Genomic DNA, 18,364 nt, shown 5'->3' on the forward strand with positions numbered 1-18,364 from the left:
TTCTATCCTCGGCATGTTAGAGAAAAGGGGCAATAGCCTCCCAAATTAATAATTTGTATATATAAGTCTAATTATAATTTTTTAGTTTAATTCCCTTTTAATTTTTTATTTTTTTCTCTTCTTAACTTATATTTTTTATGTTGGCCTCTCTCAAAAAAATTTCTACCTCCGCCCTGATCCTCGTTGCATTAATCATCAACAACTTCTTTATTAAAGGTAAAATTGATTTTTAATGACAAATGAATTCATATCTTCTTATAATGTGTGCATGGTTTTACTAAGAAGAATGTTAGATGACTATTAAAATTTTTTATTATCAATTAATTATTAATATTTAAAAATATAAATTAAAATATATTGTTAAATTATTAATTTAAAAAATTAAACTAATGACTAAAAATAATAACAAAAAAATTTTTGATAACCTTCTATCATTTTTCTTTTATTAATTTGAAATAATAAACCAACAAAGCCTTAACCAACTAATGATATTTAGTACATACAAAGCTTTGAATAAGAGAATATTATAGACAATGAAACTATTAAATTTTACTTTTAAGATATGGAATTATCGTTGTTGAGTTAAGAAATTAACTAAATTAATTAATGATGATAAATATTATTTTGTTGGGCAAAGAATATAATTAATATTGATTATTTATAATTACATGAGGCTGAATATTTAATTATTTATTATTGCAGACCAAAACAAATCAATACAGCAGTCCAAAGTGAATGGAAAATAAAACAAGGCTAGTGGGTTAATAACATAAACGAAGCTCAAAGAAAAACAAAGAAAGAAATCAGATGGGCCAAACGAGTTGTATGAATCAAACCCGATCCAAGCCCGCTAGCAACAAATCCCTCCAAGTTGATCTCACATCACAAGCAACGTTCACTTTTGTGTGTTGGTCAAAGAATCAGAAAAGTGAGAGAGAGAGAAAAAGTTTATTCCCTAAGCTGATAACCAAAGAAAAAAGAAAGAGAAAGATTAAGTTTGAAAGGCAGAAATCTAATCAACCATTTCAAACCACATCAAGTTTAGGTAAAGGTTAAAGGTAACCCATTTCCTATTACATGCAAACTGCTTTCCTCTCTTCTTCCCATCTCTCTGCAAGTCCGAAAATGGCATACAAGAGAAAGTTGATTTCTGTTTCAACCTGCTGTGTATCTACGGTCACAAGTGATTCTTGGGGACCAAGTAGCTTCTCAATGGCTCAGATCAGGTTTACCATTGAAAGATTTTTGAGGTTGCTGTTTTATGGCTTTCGGTCAACAAGAGAAGGTGGTGCAGTATTTGTAACCCACTAACTTACCAGCAAGTGCACCGGATCGTACCAAGTAATACCTTATGTGAGTAAGGGTCGATCCCACGAGAATTGATGGATTAAGCAACAATAGTATTTGATAGGCTTAGTTAGACAAACAGAAAAGAGTAATTGAGAGTTCAAAAGCATTAAACAATAAAGAAGAGTTTGAAGACAGGCATGTGAATAGGTGAGGAATAAAATATTGAGAAATCAATTAAGGCTTCAGAGTTATCTATTTTTTGAATTGACTTTTCTTATTAACTAATTTTAATCATGTAAGATTTAATTCATGGCAAACTATTTGTGACTAGACCCTAATTCCTTAGACCTTTCTAGTCTCCTCTAAAATTCATCAACTACCAATTCTTTGGTCAATTAATTCCAATTAGAGGGTGATGATCAAATTCTAGTTTATATGCCACAAGAATCCTAATTATCCAAAAATAAAGGTATTATATGTCACGTATCCCGTTAAATACAAACAATTAGAAATTCAGGATAATATGTTTTCAAGCTATTGTTTAAGTAAAGAGCTTTTCCAAGTTATACAAGAACTCAAATAGAACATGGGTCATACTTCCGTTCCACCCAAATTCATAAAATAAAGAACGAAAACAATTATTGAAATATAAATCAAAACATGAATTAAAATAGAAAATTAATATTATCAATCCATACAATAGACAGAGCTCCTAACCTTAACAATGGAGGATTAATTGCTCATGGAATATGGAATGTAAATTTGTATGGAATAATGTTGTGGAATGTTGTTCTGAAACCACCCTATTGGAATCCCTTTTATAACTAATCCTAATAATTTAAAAATCAAATTTCTAAAATTAAAATTAACATAATATCTTTTCCTCTAATAAGATTTGAATTTAAATTCGAATTAATTAACAAGTCTTCAGCTGATGGGTTGGGGACCACTTGATTTGTCCCTTCTGCAGTTTCTAATCTGTGATTGCTGGGCTAAGAACTGGGTCAAAACAACCCAGAAATCGCCCCCAGCGTCTTTCTGCGTTTTCTGCACGTGGCGCATGTCACGCGTACGCGTCGGTCATGCGCACGCGTCGATGGTCCTTTTTCGCAAGTCACGCGGACGCGTTGATCACGCGTTCGCGTCATTTGTGCAGATTCCAGTCCACGCGTTCGCGTCAGGCACGCGATCGCGTCATTGCGATTTTTTCCATTCCGCGTGGTCGCGTGAGCCATGCGTCCGCGTCGGTATTCGCTAGTCATCTCCTTGGTTTCTTCTCTTTCTCTGCAGAAACTTCATCAAATCCATCCGAATGCTACCTAAAATGAATAAAATTGCACAAAACTTAAAATAGCATCCATAGTGGCTAAAATATAATTAATTCTTAATTAAACTCAACAAGTTAGATGCAAATTCACTAGGAAAAGATAGGAAAGATGCTCACGTATCAGAAGGTCAGAAGCAAAGTTTATAATCTGAGGATTAATGAGAAAAAGTGAGTTTGTGGATTGGTGAAGCACGGTGCTCAAGAAGTTGACCTAGGAAGAAGAATCCAGCAACATGCAACGAGATAAAAGAGGATTTCTACTCATTCAGAAGCAAGGAGAGATAACCCAGAGTATTGAGGTTTTGTTCTGTGAAGAAGTTCTCTGAAGAAGTTTCTCTACTTGGACAGTGCTCTCTTTCAAAGAAGCATTCCGCTAAAAATAAAGAACTGAATCAGAGACATGTAAATTAGGTTTATCACATAGCTAAGAGGCTGTTGATGAAGTCAATCTCCTTCATGTTTTACAGATTGTATTTTACTTTTCAATGTTTATCTTTCTGTAATTTCTTGAGTGAAAAGACATATTGAGAGAGCTCAAGTAAAAGCCATGAGTGGAAAGAGGTTGAGTGATACACTTGAGAGAAAAGTCTAGAGTTATTTTCAGATTTCTTTAGGTATGTCTGTGTCTTGTATCTTGTACCTGTAAGGTATCCCTTTCTTAGTTGGGTTAGCACTAAGAGTGAAGAATTAGGTATTAGCATAGCCAATGTCAAGTTAGGTTAGAACTTGAGTGTGAAAGGATTGTGTCAATCCTGTGGAATTGGTGTATGTAATACTTTTAACTATAGTAAAAAATTCCTCCATTATTGTGGAGAAGACTGGATGTAGGTTGCATAGTACAAGGCAACCGAACCAAGATACATGCTGGTGTTAGCTTCTCTCTTCTCTGCAATGCTCTGTTTTTCTGATATTCATGAGACAAAAATAAATTGTCTCATAAATTTTTACAGCTGAGTTCAAACAGAATCAAAATTCAAAGTTTGCTTTAAAGAGTCATTGCAGTAACTTAAAAAAAAGGCATAGATTCAACCCCCTTCTCTAAGCCTACCACAACCTTCCATCGTTTATTCATTCGTATTAAAATCTCTAATTACCATGCATATTTTCTAGAGTTTATTATCTAATTATTATTTTCAAATAATTATTTATTAATATGTTAGTATTTTAACACATTAAAATTTTTTTATTATTGATAAATGGTTTAAAAATAATCACGCAATGTAAACATAATTTGAAAATGGTGACCATCAGAAATTCTAAGTCTAGAATTCCAATTGAAATGAAAGTTTATTTTAACCTCAAAATGAGAATCTCCCCCTTTGTCGTTTCTTACATAAAAATGAAATCACTAATCTATGTTTTATGCACCTAGCTAATAATAATAATAATAATAAGTTAAGAATGAATACAAGTCCAAATTAAAATAGTCTTCCATGACTAGTGCATATAAAATTAATATGAAACCAAATAATAAACAAAATAGTAGTGGTTCTCCTATATAGATATATGATCATCACCTAGCTACAAGCAATCTCGCAAAAGAGAAGAGATAATAATAATACAAGAAAACATCATAAAATACAAAATAAGAGGAAATATCTAAGGCCAATAAGGGCCCCAGCAAATCAAATGGAAGATATACTCTTCCTTCTCAATGTTATTATTATTGCTCCTCCGTTTGGACACTCTAGTTGCAACATTAGTAGTAGTAGTTGTTGTTGTTGATGATAATGATGATGAGCCATTTCTTCCTACCTTCTCTGGTGATGATGGTGCCAACAATGTTTTCAATGCTGTCTCCATCTTGCACGTACTCCTCTCACCATTCATCTTTCTTTATTAATTTGATATGGCTAGTTCCGATCCAAAGCTTAACTCGCGGGATGCTAAAGAAAATGGATCTCTAATCTCTATAGAAGGAGGGTTTTATATACATAGGTCAATAATAATTTCTTTTTATTTTTTAAATGATAAAGTAGTTATTGTTATAGTTCTGGAGTTTTCTTCGGAAAGTGACACATTGGAAACCATGGTTTAGCTCCCAGATTTTGTAACGCTGGTTTTGCATTCCCACTCATTTTTTGGCCACCTTAATTTTTTCAACCATACTAAAAATTATTCAAAATTATTCACCAATTAATCATTTATGTAAAAATACATAATGATTGAAGTATAAAAAACTTAAATAAACCAATGGGTTGGATATTACATAAATCATCAAAAATTTAATCCGTTAGGTGCATGTTCCTAATGGATATTTCTATGTAAATTGATACAGTTATATTTGATTTATCACTGTTGGTACTAAATCGAATTAAACTAATTCAAATTAGTAGGTAGGCATGCAAATTGAAGGGATTTGATTTGATTTGTACATAAATATTTAGATTTCCTAGTAAATCGAATGACATCAATTCGATTTATTCAATGCTCTTAGTAGCCAAGTAAATCGATTGGAGCTGCTTCGATTTACATGCACGTCAGCTAATGAATAAATTAACACAAGACAATTCGTTTTACTATGTATTCTCTAAGATATATAAATAGATGTAAGTTAATTCGATTTACCATAGTGCAAACGTATATAAATAGCTATGGAATGTGAATTCCTCGTCATAGTGACATGCAATGGCTAGTGATGATAGTTTTTTAGTTCTGGTGCACTACAGATGGTCGATTAAGAAAAAACGCGATCTGGAATTAAATCTACTGATAAGGATTCGCTTAGTGTTTTTCTCAAACCATCAACGAATTTCACCGAGTTTCAGAATACGATAATTCAAAAACTGGGGCTGCAAGGCGTGAAACGGGTGAAGTTATACTACATAATTCCGATTTCGGTGTTGCGGGATGATGTGAAGTATGATTTCTTCATCATAGGCAGCGATAAAGATTTGCAAGTTCTATTCCATTGTCGTCGGCAATTTTCCGAGGTGAGGACCCCCTGAGTTGTTGGCCAAGCTTGTGGATGTGGTCTCTAGTTCAGGAGGTTCTTACCGGAATCTTCAGCCTTCAGCCACGACAGCATGCTCTAGTTCAATGCCTGTTGGTGCCTCTTCATCTGTGCCCGTAATTGAGCCTGAGACAGTTTTGGTCGCCTCCCCATCCTTCGCTGCTAATCTAAACCACACTCGTGACAGAGAAGTAGGTGATATAGGACCCTTCGGTGATGTTGCGATTCCTATAGCCGGTACTCCTAATGTGATACCGGATTCCCGACAAGGTGGAGCACCGGATAGTTTGGAAGATGCACTGCAGGATGATGATGATGATGATGACGTGGAGCCCGCCACGATTGCCGATGATAGCAATGATGACATAGCGAGGAGTATTCCAGCTGAGGGTGGTGGAGCGGCTAGTTCAGGAACTCAACAGTATCCTCTGCACTTTTAAACTTTGGACTTGAATGCCATGAGATAGCAGGGGGTACCTAGTGTGCCTGTCGGATTTGGGGCCAGAGACACACAGGATACATGAAGACTAGCTGAATTTCAAGTCGGTCAGTAGTTATAGGATAAAGAGGAGGTCGTACTGAGCGTGAAGACTTATAGCATCCAATGTGGGCTTGAGTATAAAGTGTTGTAATCTGATTATCGCAAGTACCATGGAAATTGTAAGGAATTTGAAAATGAGTGCACATGGTTGATTAGTATCAGTTTCCGCCTGTGCAAAGGTATTTGGGAGGTAAAACAATACAATGGACTGCATACTTGTCTAGCCACTTTGATATCCGGTGATCACAGAAGGCTTGATTACCATGTGATCTCGACCTTCATACTGCCTATGATTAGAGTCGAGGCTGCCGTTTCGATCAAGGTAAATGCAGAATGCGACAGATGCCCATTTTGGTTTTAGACTGACTTACAAGAGGGTTTGGTTGGCTAAGTATGCATGAGAGGGACTTGGATCAGGAACAACATCAAACCATAAGATATATTGCGCCCTGTTGGTCCAATGAGTGTGCCAACTCTGTAAGGTAGTGGGAAACCATCGATCGCCGTCTCTGCCATCCTTTGACATCAAGAAATAGATGTTCAATGCAGGTGGTGGCCGATGCTGTACTCCTCCAAATTGTGGTAGAACCCAATCTATCTGATGCCACTCTATGATAGCCAAGTAGATCAATGTCATTACAGACCTCTATAACGCCGTGTGTCGTGACTCTAGTATCTCCAGATGCACAACCTGTATGACATTTGACGAGCTGTACGACATCCAAGCGAATTGAAAAGAGAATTTAGGTCGAAATAAGTCATCATGACCAGTAACGACACAAAATATCTGAAGAATAAAACACTAAAGTGTATGAATCTCACATCGTCAGGATGAAGTAAATCTATTCTCAGTCTGCAGTGCATAACTCGAGATCCCTTCTCACTCGACCTGACCACCTGCCACCCAAGATATGTTATCAACAAGTATCGAAAAAATAGGAACAAAGAAAACAACTAGTAATCAATTGGGTACCTCGTCCCCAAGGGCTAGTGAAAAGCGTCAAAGAAATTGCCAGAAGATCCATGGTTGGAGGAGCTGCAGTGAACCTGCCAACTTAACCATGTACTTGTTGGCCATACGGCATAGGCACCTACATAACCACGATAGAGCGGTAGATCTCCAGCTATATCTGCCCATGTCCTCTAATCTCGCTACGTACGGCAGCCACCTGATATGCATGCGGGTGCTAAACTTGTCACCTGACTGTCTCCTCGTCTGCACCCTCGAGAAGGTCATTGAATATCTCCTGCATCCAAGTGCACTTCACAATGAACTTGTCGATGTAGTCTAGTGGTGGCGACACACCCAACAACTACTCGAACCAAATCCATGCCAGACGGCCACCGTCGATGTATCGCTCGAAGTTTGTTAGACATTCGTTAACGTACTGTCCGTTGATCGGGAGTCCTATTTGGTAGGCTACATCATGTAACGTAATCGTGCACTCACCGAATGACAGATGAAATATATGCATCTCCGGATGCCATCTCTCCATAAATGCACTCACTAATGGCTCATCCAACCTAAACCAATGGTCGTTGAGCCTCGCGAGATGGACCAGGCCAGCCATCTGCAAGTATGGCATAATCCTATCGTCTAATAACATACCATACTACCTCCTCATACTTGTAATACAGCAGTGAGGCTGCATGACAATGACAAAATTCTCTATTACGGATAATTTAATCAAAAAATACTTTAACTAAAATTAGATTAAATTCTAACGGAACATAGTTAGTCTACTATTTAAGTCATTAATCTAACATTTCATAATTCAATTTTTTAAATAAATTTAATCATTCTAAATTCTGTCAAATGTTCTAATGCTTACTTAATCCAACACTTTAAATCCAAATTAAATTAAATTAAATTAAACTCCACAAAATTTCTAACCTCATTAAACTTCTAACATTAAAAACTCACAAATTCTATCCAAACCTGTTAAATCTACCCGTCAACATACTTAATCACCCCTTAACCAACATGCATTTGTGATTTCAATCTTGTAACACACAACTAGCCCTATATCAATACTCGGGTACCCTCAATACTATAACAATTATTTAAAGGGTAAAGATTCTAATAATTCTAATATTCAAGTTCTAAGCGATTTAATATTACTAATCTTCTAATACACTACAACCCCTAAATCAATACTCTAACTACTACTTCAAGTTTAAACATTCTAATAATTCTAATAATTAAGTTCTAATCAATTTAATATCACTAGCAATTATTTATTTCTGAAAGAAAAATAAAATAAAAATTTAAATTTCGTTTACTAACCTCTTCATGCACGCTATCAGCAATGTGCGCAACTTCGTCCAATCGATATATTCGATTTGGGTCACCTTCTATTTCTGCAATATCAATCTTGTACTATATATAGATTGTTTTTATTTCTCTGGATGTTACGTGTTGGACTGGTGAAATGTAATTCGAATCAAACGAATTCGAATTCTATATATAGGGATTTGGCATTAAATTGAATGAGGCATATTCGATTTAGTAGGATGTAATTCGAATTTAGCCAATTCGAATTATTATGGGCACAAACTTTGAACTAATTCAAACTATCCAAATTCGAATTACTACGAGTGACATGAAATCACGTGCATTGCTTAGTAAATTGATTAAGACTAATTCGATTTAGTAGAAGTATTGGTAAATTGACATGCCTCAATTCAATTTATATTTAGTAAAATGTTTTTTTATAAATCGATACATGTTAAGGTGATTTATTATTATAACTTGAATTCGAATAACACTAATTCAATTTATATAATTATATGCATCGGTAATTCACGTAATATTTTTTGTTTTGGGTAATTTATATAAATTTGAGTGATTTTTGGTTTAATTAAGTGATTTACCTCATATATATACATAATTAAACTCTAAATAGTCAGTTAGATTCATATTTATAGTTAAAATATAAATAAAACTAGCATCACTTTAATTTCGGTATTCAAATATAAGTAAGTAATGGTTTTTAATTTTTGATAATAATCTTTTATATTAAATTTGAATTAGAATGATTGGATTGTTGTTATTGGATCCAAGCTTAACCTAAATTGCAACCAAACACACCTTGCGGCTCCCATGGATTTTGTGACACTGCTTTTGTAATCCCATTATTATCATCTTAATTTCCACCACCTTTATTGTTTAAACCACCAGTTTCTCTTTGGCTACTATTTATCATTCATAATCATTATCACATACATAATTCATTATTTTTTCTAGTTCTTTGAACACGTAATATCCTTTTCTCTCTCTTTTTTTTTAATAAAATAAAATAACGAGAGATATGGGTTTTTGAAAGGGGAATATTAATGTAACATCAGGTCACGTAACAATCTATAATTATAGGACAAATGTTAGAAACTTAGAATTATCCTCGAAGTTGAATTTTAAATAATAATGGCAAGGAGAATATGATTTTTTTCCCTTTTCTTTTCCCCCTATAGTTGTTAGTTGATTCTTAATTTATCATAATCAAATTAGTGTTTTCCAAAAAAGAAATACTCTAAGGTAAATATAGACTGAAAAAGAAAAATTTAACAATTTATTGATTATTAAATAGGACTCATCAATCACACACATAATTTTTAGAGTGTTTAGTAAGAACGATTATATTATGTATACATTAAAATCAGTTATCAAAATCAATCATCAATATAAAATACGTATTAAAATATAAATATATATTAAAAATAAATTAAATTATATATGTATTTATAAATAAATATATTAATAACTACCCCTCCCTTGCCGCGAGAGTGAGAAGATCTCTTCAGCTCGTGATTCTTGGAGGCTCCTTCCTTCAGTCCGCCGGCGACATGATCTGAAGCATGCATGGTTACTGAGGCCACCGGCTTGGGAACACGGAGCCTTTGTCGAGACTGCGCCGCCGTCCCACGAAGCTGTCTCCGAAGCAGGTGCCTGGGCATCACCAACAGCGCTCTGCTTCCTCCTCTTTCCAAGATCCATAATAACCTCTTCCCGTTAGCAATTCGGAGTATTGGGTAGACTCCACTCCAAATGTCTTCCGGCGCCTCAACCATTCAGTCTGAATTGATACTCTCCCTTTGTCAGAACTCGAATCTGGATGCCACTCCCTTTATCATAATTTGAACTCGATGACCTCCATCTTTTGCCTCCACTGGAACCACTCTGGCCCTCCTCTTCCTCACGTTCCCGCAGCACGATCTCAGACACAGCGTCGCCTTGGGTTGTATGCAGATCTTCTGTCTCAGATCATTGACGATCTGGATGAAATCCTGACACTCTTGGCTCTTTGCTTGGTTCGAGCTTCTCTATTTGCCTAATTTTAATTATCCAGTAATTCTTGTGTAATTGTTGATTTACATTCGAAGCTCTGTTCTAATAATGCTCTGTATTTCTGTAGGTGGTTTAGTGCTCCAGTTTGCTCGTAGTGTCTCTGCTTCTGCCGCTTTCGCCACTGCATGAGCTAGACGATTTCCATTTCTGGGGGTCCAAGTCATTCCCTTTTCAGGTAAATTCGCCATTAAAATTTGAATGTCTTGGAATATGGCCATAGCCTCTCCTAAAGCTATTTTAGATTTGATAGCTTGAGCTAGCTTTAGGTTGTCAGTTTCTATTAAGGTTCTGCCCATTTGTAAATTATTCACTATGATTAATGCTTGTCTTACTGCCTGGACTTCTGCCACAGTACTTGATGTGGCTTGGATTTTTCCTGAAAAACCTAATATGATTCTTCCTTTGTGATCTCTGATAACCACAGCAATTGCACCAGTTCCTGTATCCTTCCTGAATGCTGCGTCAACGTTCGCCTTCAACCAGTTTTCAGGGGGAGGTCTCCATTTCACCAGGTTTGTTTTACTTTTATTACCTTCTGTTTTCTGTGTGTGCTGTTTTTCTGCTAGCTTCCAGTAGATTTCCTCTAGTGCTTTAGCCCTGTAGATTGTCCATTTAGGATTTACATCCTGCTGCTGAAACAGTTTGTTATTTCTTGTTTTCCATATTTCCCACATGAGAAATCCTAGCTTGCTGATCCTCTTCTCCATGTCCTCTCCCCCACCTGCTCTCAACTTCTTTATACATTCGACCACCCAATTTCCGATAGAACTTACTGTCTCCACTGTTGGGGTCCATTGGCATTCCGCTCCGAACCATGCTGCCCTAGCCCAATCACAAAGTAGTAGTGCGTGTTCTACTGTCTCTGGACTTTTTAAACATATCTGGAAAACTGGATTTGGTGCCATCTTTCTTTTATATAAGTTAGAACCTACGGGTAATATATCATGACAGGCTTTCCATAAAAACATTCTGATCTTCTGTGGTACTTCCATTCTCCATACCTCCCTCCATATCTCCCTTTTGTCTTCACTTGTTGATGGATTTCCATATTTGCTATTCTGCTCAACTCTTCTTGCAGCATAGTATCCAGTTCTTATTGAGTAACTCCCATCTTCCCTCCATGGCCAATACAGATGATCTTCTTTGTTCACTACACTAACAGGGGTGCTAAGTATCTCCTTGCAAATTTCTTGGGAGAATCTGCTCTCGATCTTCTTTTTATTCCAGCCTTCCCCATTTACAATGAGATCCTTAACCTTTGAGTCATCTGTGCTGTTTGTGTTGAGAGGGCTGCTCCTGCCTGCGATCCAATTGTCTTTCCAGATGCTCACTTTGGAGCCATCTCCTATGCTCCACTTTGCGCATTTCCTTAATAGCTCTCTTCCATGTAAGATGCTTCTCCAGACCCATGAGGCGCCTTTTTTACCCGTTGCTGTCCAGAAGTTGCCGTCCGGGAAATACAACGATTTCAAAATTTGTACCCAGATTGCATTTGGATTTTTGAGAGCTCTCCATGCTTGTTTTGCCAGGTAGGCAGTGTTTTGTTTTTCCAGGTCTTTAAACCCCAATCCCCCTTCACTCTTGCTATCAGTGATGCTATCCCACTTCTTCCAATGAATGCCCCGTTCCTTCCCCGATGCTGCCCACCAGAATCTCGCGACCTTCGTGGAAATTCTCCCGCAAAAGCTCTTCGGGAACTTTATCACATTCATGATATACGATGGTATTGCCTGAATTACCGATTTTATTAGAGTTTCTTTGCCTGCTTGATTCAGCAACCTTTCTTTCCACCCTTCTAGTTTATTCATGATCTTCTCTTCAATCCATGCTAGAGCTTTGTTGTGAGATCTTCCCCATATGGCTGGTAGCCCCAAGTACTTTCCTGGCGTGTCCCATGTTTTCATTCCTAAAATCTCTTCTATGTCTACTCTCGTTTGTATCGGCACTTGACTTCCAAAGGAGATGCCTGACTTGTTCATATTAATTCTTTGCCCGGATGCCTCTGTGTATTCGTTTAGTACGGTTATGATCTGAAAAATCTCCTCCTCCTTCGCCTTCGCAAAAATAATGCAGTCGTCCGCAAACAACAAGTGAGTAATAGCCGGAGCTGTTGGGGCTATCTTTAGACCCGTTATATTGCCTTTCTCTTTAGCCTGCTGCATAAGAATCGTGAATACCTCCGCTGCTAAAATGAACAGGTATGGGGATAATGGATCCCCTTGTCTAAGACCCCTCTGAGGCTTTATCTTCTTCGATAACTCACCGTTGACTCTTACCCTATAACTCGCACTTCTAACACATTTCATCACCCAGTCAACCCACTTCTCAGCGAACCCAAATTTCTTGAGCACTTTTTCGAGAAAATCCCATTCCAGCCTGTCATACGCCTTGTTCATGTCTAATTTGATTGCAACATTTTCTGATCCATCTCTTCCTTTCCTATTTAGGCTATGGTAGACTTCTTGGACGATTACTACATTATCTTGTATGAGCCTTCCACCCACAAATGCACTTTGGGTAGGGGACACTATATCCTCGAGGAGCCCTTTTAGTCTCAACACTATGACCCTGGTTATTATTTTGTAAATAAAATTGCAACAACTAATTGGTCTTAACTGATTGAGTTCTTCCGGATCTTTTACCTTTGGAATTAAAACTACTATGGTTTCGCTAATCTCTTCCGGCAAGAACCCGTTCCGAAAGAATTCTCTGACTACTGCACATACCTCTTTTTTGATTATCTCCCAGTGCTTTTGATAGAACAGTCCATTCAGGCCGTCTGGTCCAGGAGCCTTGAGGCTGCCCATGCTGAAAACTGCTTTCCTGATTTCTTCTTCTGTGACCTCTGCGATCAGCTCCCTGTTCATGTCTTCCGAGACTCTTACTGGAATCTTGTTTACGACTGACTCGCAATTCCTTTTATTGTTTGAAGTAAAGAGCGCATCAAATCGTTCCTCTATGTGCTTCATGATTTCTTTCCTGTTTTGTATCCAGAAGCCCGCCTCATTTTTGAGCTTATCGATTCGGTTCCTTCCCCTTCTTTGAATGGTTGTAGCATGGAAAAAAGCTGTGTTCTTATCTCCCCATTTCAACCACTTCAACCTAGCTCTTTGTCCCCAATATTTTTCTTCCTGTTTCCATAATGCAGCTATATTCTCTTTTATATGTTATATTTTCTCCTGTTTTTCTTGTGTTAAATCTGAATCTTGTAGCTTCGTTAATTCCTCCTTCAGCTTGCGAATTTCTTGATCTGCTCGTTTCAGAGTCCTCTTGCTCCACTTTTTAAGCTCCTCTTTACAATTTTTCATTCTTGTTGTTATTCCTTTCCAGACGCATCCTTGGACATCTTCCTTTTCCCATCCCTTTTTTACCGTATTCTCGCAATCCTCATGATCGGTCCAGAAGGCCTCGAATTTGAAACTTTTCTCTGTCCTTTGAACTTGATTTATGTCCAAAACCAATGGGCAGTGATCAGAACTGATGGCTGGCAGAGCTTTGAGTGATGCCTGCTGATATAATATTCTCCATTCCCAATTTACTAATGCCCTATCTATCCTTTCCCTGGTGATGAATCCATTTCTTGGATTTCCGAACCATGTAAATCTTCCTCCTTTTATATCTAAGTCCATAAGGTAATTCATATCTGCAAACTGCCTAAATTCTCTCACCTGATTCTGTGGCTTTGGATGTAGCCCAATTTTCTCTTCTTGGCTTAAAATGTCGTTGAAATCCCCGATGAATAGCTGTGGCTCCCCCTTGTTGTTGTTATTCGCTGTGATTGTCCTCCATTGTTCTTTTCTCCTTCCAAAACATGGATTCCCATATATAAAGTTACACTCCCATATTTTTCCTTTTCTATCATCAATACGAGCTTTTATATGATTATCGCACCAAAAGTAAATATTAATATTATATATTTCATTCCACAAAAGGCATAGCCCTCCGGACAGTCCCCGGGGTTCTATGTGAAATACATTTTCAAAATGTAGCCTTCTTTTCAACTTTTTAATAGTACTTTCTCTAGCTCTAGTCTCCATTAGATATACTATTGCAGGCTTGAATTGTTTGCACATACTGTGCAATTCAGAAACTGTCGCGGGAGCTGCTACCCCGCGGCAGTTCCAGCTTATGATGCTCATGGTTGAGTTGGGGGCATGTGTAGGCCCGCCTCCTCAGCCGTTATGTCTTCCAAGTTATCTCTGATCTGTGATCCTTCCTCATGCGCTCCTCCTTCTGTTATGCTTCTCCACCTTCTGTTCTTCTTGTTGGCCCTCGACATTTGCGTACCTTCCTCTTCTTCTTTCTGAAGTTTTACATTTCGCTCCTGTTGGTCCTCTTCCCTTCTTCTTTTCAGCTTTAACTTTTCCTCCATCCTTTGGATAAGTTCTGTTTCGTATTCTCTGGCCACTACTATTGCTTTACTATTTTTCTGCTCTATTTCCTCCTCTTCTTCTGCTAATTCTACATAATAAAAGCCTCCTTCACTCTCTGTGATTATCTGTTTTCCTCTCTGTTTTGACTGTTCCTTATTTGTTCCAGAGTGTCTTGTTGGTCCGTCAACGTCCATGTTATTTCTGTATTGGGCCTCATCTTCTACTTCTTTTCCTATGTTTTTCTTCCTATTTTCTTCAGCCATATTTTTATTGAACTCCATCAAAATTTCTCTAATGGTAAGGTTCCCTTCTCCTTCACTTGGCCCAGTTCTGATTTGCTGTCTATTCATATTGGGCCTTTGGTTAATGAAAGCCCATGTCCCTCTGTTTGTACTGTCCATTCTTCTCATGCTTGGCCCACCTTTCTCTTTATGCTTCCTAGGAATCTTGCTGCTGTCCTCCTCATTTTCTTCTGCATTGTCCTTATCCTTGGCCTCATTCACGTTTCTCATTGTTGCTGACTCACTAGCTTGCTGATTTTGTTGGATGGCTTCTTCCTTCTTCCCTTTTTTATTATTTGCTGTCCCATCATCATTTATCATGCAGATACTGTTGTGTTCCTCACCGTTCATTTCATCATCCTCAGCCCCTTTACCTTGATCTTGCACTTCTTGTATTGCCACTTGTCTCTCCCCTATTTGCTCTTGTGGATTTTCTGCTCTTCCCCAAGATTTGGCAGAGGCACTGGCTTGAGAGCTTCTTACTCCCCCTAGACTTGACCCCCCTCTGTCCTTCTGTGCCTGTCTTTTCAACCACTCCCTCCCTTGCAAACTTCTTTCACGCGCCTCCCACAACTCCTCCACCCAATTGTTCTGTTCCTCCTTTCTCCTCCTAATGCCTGCCTTTCTTGCCTCATTTTCTATTGACCTCAGACCTGGAGTTGTGAGTTCAGGCCCATATCTGGGAATTTCTGGGTTTACTAATGATCTCACTAGTTCCTCCCCACATGCTCTTTTGTCATGCCCAATTCTCCCACACTTGTAACAATAATCATACAGTTTTTCATATTTGAAATCAGCCCATGACTGGCTTCTATCACTTCTTCTAAACCAGAATCCAGTCTTCAGTGGTGCTTGAACATTTATCTCCACTCTCACCCTAAGGAAGGATCTAAGCATGTTTCCTTCAACAAAGGGATCTTCAGCACTTATCACTCTCCCTAATGTGGCTCCTATCTTCTCAGCATTTTTTATATTTATTTTATCATAAGGCAATCCATGTATTTGAACCCAAATAGGAAGCTGATTGTAGTTTACCTCTTCTATGGACAGGTTTGGGCTCCACCATTGCAGACTCAGCATGTGCCCTTCTATCCTCCATGGTCCACCTTCATATGCTCTTCTTGCTTCCTCCTGGCTCTTGAAGTTCAAGATAAATGAGTTTGGTCCTGCATTAGTGATCACTAGACCTTGTGGATCTCCCCACATGTTGAGGATCGTTTTGCGTACTGTGACCGTATTCAACACCTTTTCCGTCAACACCCGGCCAACTAGCTTCTGATCTGTCTTTTCTCCATGTTGAGTTGAAGATTCTTCCAAGTCTAGAACATCCCCTTCCATGGCTGTGTTTTCTATCCTTTCCATAACTTGTCCTGCTGAGTTGTATTACTTTTCTGTTCTGTCCCTCTCCTTTGTTTTGTGATTATCTTTGAGCTTATATTTGATCTGGACTTGAGTAGTTGTTGTGATTTAAGAGCTTCGCTGTCGAAGCAGTATAACTCCACTCCTGGAGAGCGTGAGGCTCCACTCTTGGAGAAGTTGGCTTTGTTAATGTTCTATATTTCTGTAAGTGGTTTAGAGGCAAGTGAACTTTCAGGTGTGTTAGATATGTAGGGCTTTTTATGACTATGAAGTTTTTTGTTGAGAATTCAAATCTTAAAATTTGCTTTCATGTATATTTTGTGTGAATCATGTTAACTCCACAATTTAAAAAGAAGAGGCAGCAAACAAAAATCTGTAGTCTTTTGGGGCCTTGTAAAAGAAGGCTTAATAGTTGGGCCAACTTATTGGGTTTCAAAATAATGGGCCAGATATTATAAAATTGGGTCAATAACATTAATGGAATAACCTCATTGGGCAAGTAAATTCAAATCATGTTATGAACGAGTTTTAATTCCGACAAAAAAAATACAAGAACGAAAAATTATTGTTATAAAGCCTGACAAGAAAAAAAAAATATCTGAGTTTTAATGAAAAAAAATAATCACAGCCTCAAAGTCACAGGTAAACAATTTATATATAAACTCTGTTAGGTAACTAACATCGAATCAACTAACTATTAGCCAATTTGTCATTAACTAGTATTTTTTATTTTTAAATTATTATTTATTAATAATTATTTAAATTTTATTTTTTAAAAAATATATAATCAATAAATATTAATTATAGTTGTTTAAAATTGACTGATTAAGAATTATTTACTTATATTTTTTCTTTGTATATTCATTGAATGGGAAACAAAAACCAAAGAGAATTGAAAGCCTCGTTAATTAAAAGATCTTGGTTGAAGAATGGAAATTAAGAATAGAATAGAAGTAGGTCAAAAGAGGGATATTTCCTTAGCTTGTTGGTGAGAAAAAGAAGAAATTAAAAAGCAAAGGAATGTTATAATAATTCCCATAATGAATTTCTCAACGAACAACTAACCCACACCAACAAACCTAGCCCACATTTGTTAATGCCCCCTACATCAAACACCACCTAACCTAATCCCTCATAATGAATGCCCCTTACCCTCCATTTCTCAATCCAACCCATGCCTCATTACTTTAATTAACAACCTCATATCAATATCATATTCTTTTGATACTTACATCAATGCATCATTCATCGCATCGTTTTGAAAAATTTAATATTCATATTCAGATATTATAAAAATATAGATTTTTATAAGGTTACCTTTTTTTGTATTTTACTACTCGCATGTTGCTGTGTTGGATCAAAACTATTTGACTAGTGTTAAAGCTATTTTTATAATAACATACAATTATATGGAATTAGTCCATAATATGTACTTCGTTAAAAACATATCAAAATGCATTATTATATCATTTGAAATAAAAAATCATATAAAATATGTTACTTCTATCTTCTAGGAAAATTCCCAATTACATCAATATATTGTTTCTATAAACATTTTATCAAATGTGCTCCTAACAAATTACAAGCTTAAGGAAATTCTTATACATACAGCTTCAAAACAAGGAAACAATAATTTTAGAAAAAGTCTAGGGGCAGCAACTTTTGTATTTCCTGGCCAACACTTAACTATCAAAATAAAAATGAGTGATTTCTCACCATTAGATGTAATCTCATACCATTAAAAATACTATTGATAGCTAATTGATGGTTACAAAACACCAAAATTATTGGCCCTAGCATTCCTCATAATTTTATTCTATATGATTTATATAATTTTATTTTGTTATCTTCATTTAATCGGGCATTATTACATGGAAAATCTCAATAAAGAAAAA

The 18,364-nt window shown here is 36.8% G+C and overlaps 1 protein-coding gene across 1 annotated transcript; it reads right to left on the minus strand.

The window, feature by feature from the left end:
• LOC110265260 lies at positions 10,480-14,595 on the minus strand. Its single transcript, XM_021108172.1, has 2 exons — positions 13,828-14,595; positions 10,480-13,587 (listed from the first exon to the last, which is right to left on the minus strand). The coding sequence occupies exons 1-2, from the start codon at positions 14,593-14,595 to the stop codon at positions 10,480-10,482; spliced, it is 3,876 nt and encodes a 1,291-aa protein (XP_020963831.1).

The sequence above is a fragment of the Arachis ipaensis genome, chromosome B08 (assembly GCF_000816755.2).
Source record: "Arachis ipaensis cultivar K30076 chromosome B08, Araip1.1, whole genome shotgun sequence".
NCBI classification, from domain to species: Eukaryota; Viridiplantae; Streptophyta; class Magnoliopsida; order Fabales; family Fabaceae; genus Arachis; species Arachis ipaensis.

Coding starts and splice junctions, on each gene's coding strand:
- LOC110265260 (XM_021108172.1), bottom strand. CDS start 14,595: ATGAGCATCATAAGCTGGAACTGCCGCGGGGTAGCAGCTCCCGCGACA. Junction 13,588..13,827: donor ATGAGGATTGCGAGAATACG/GTAAAAAAGGGA, acceptor TTATGGAAACAG/GAAGAAAAATATTGGGGACA.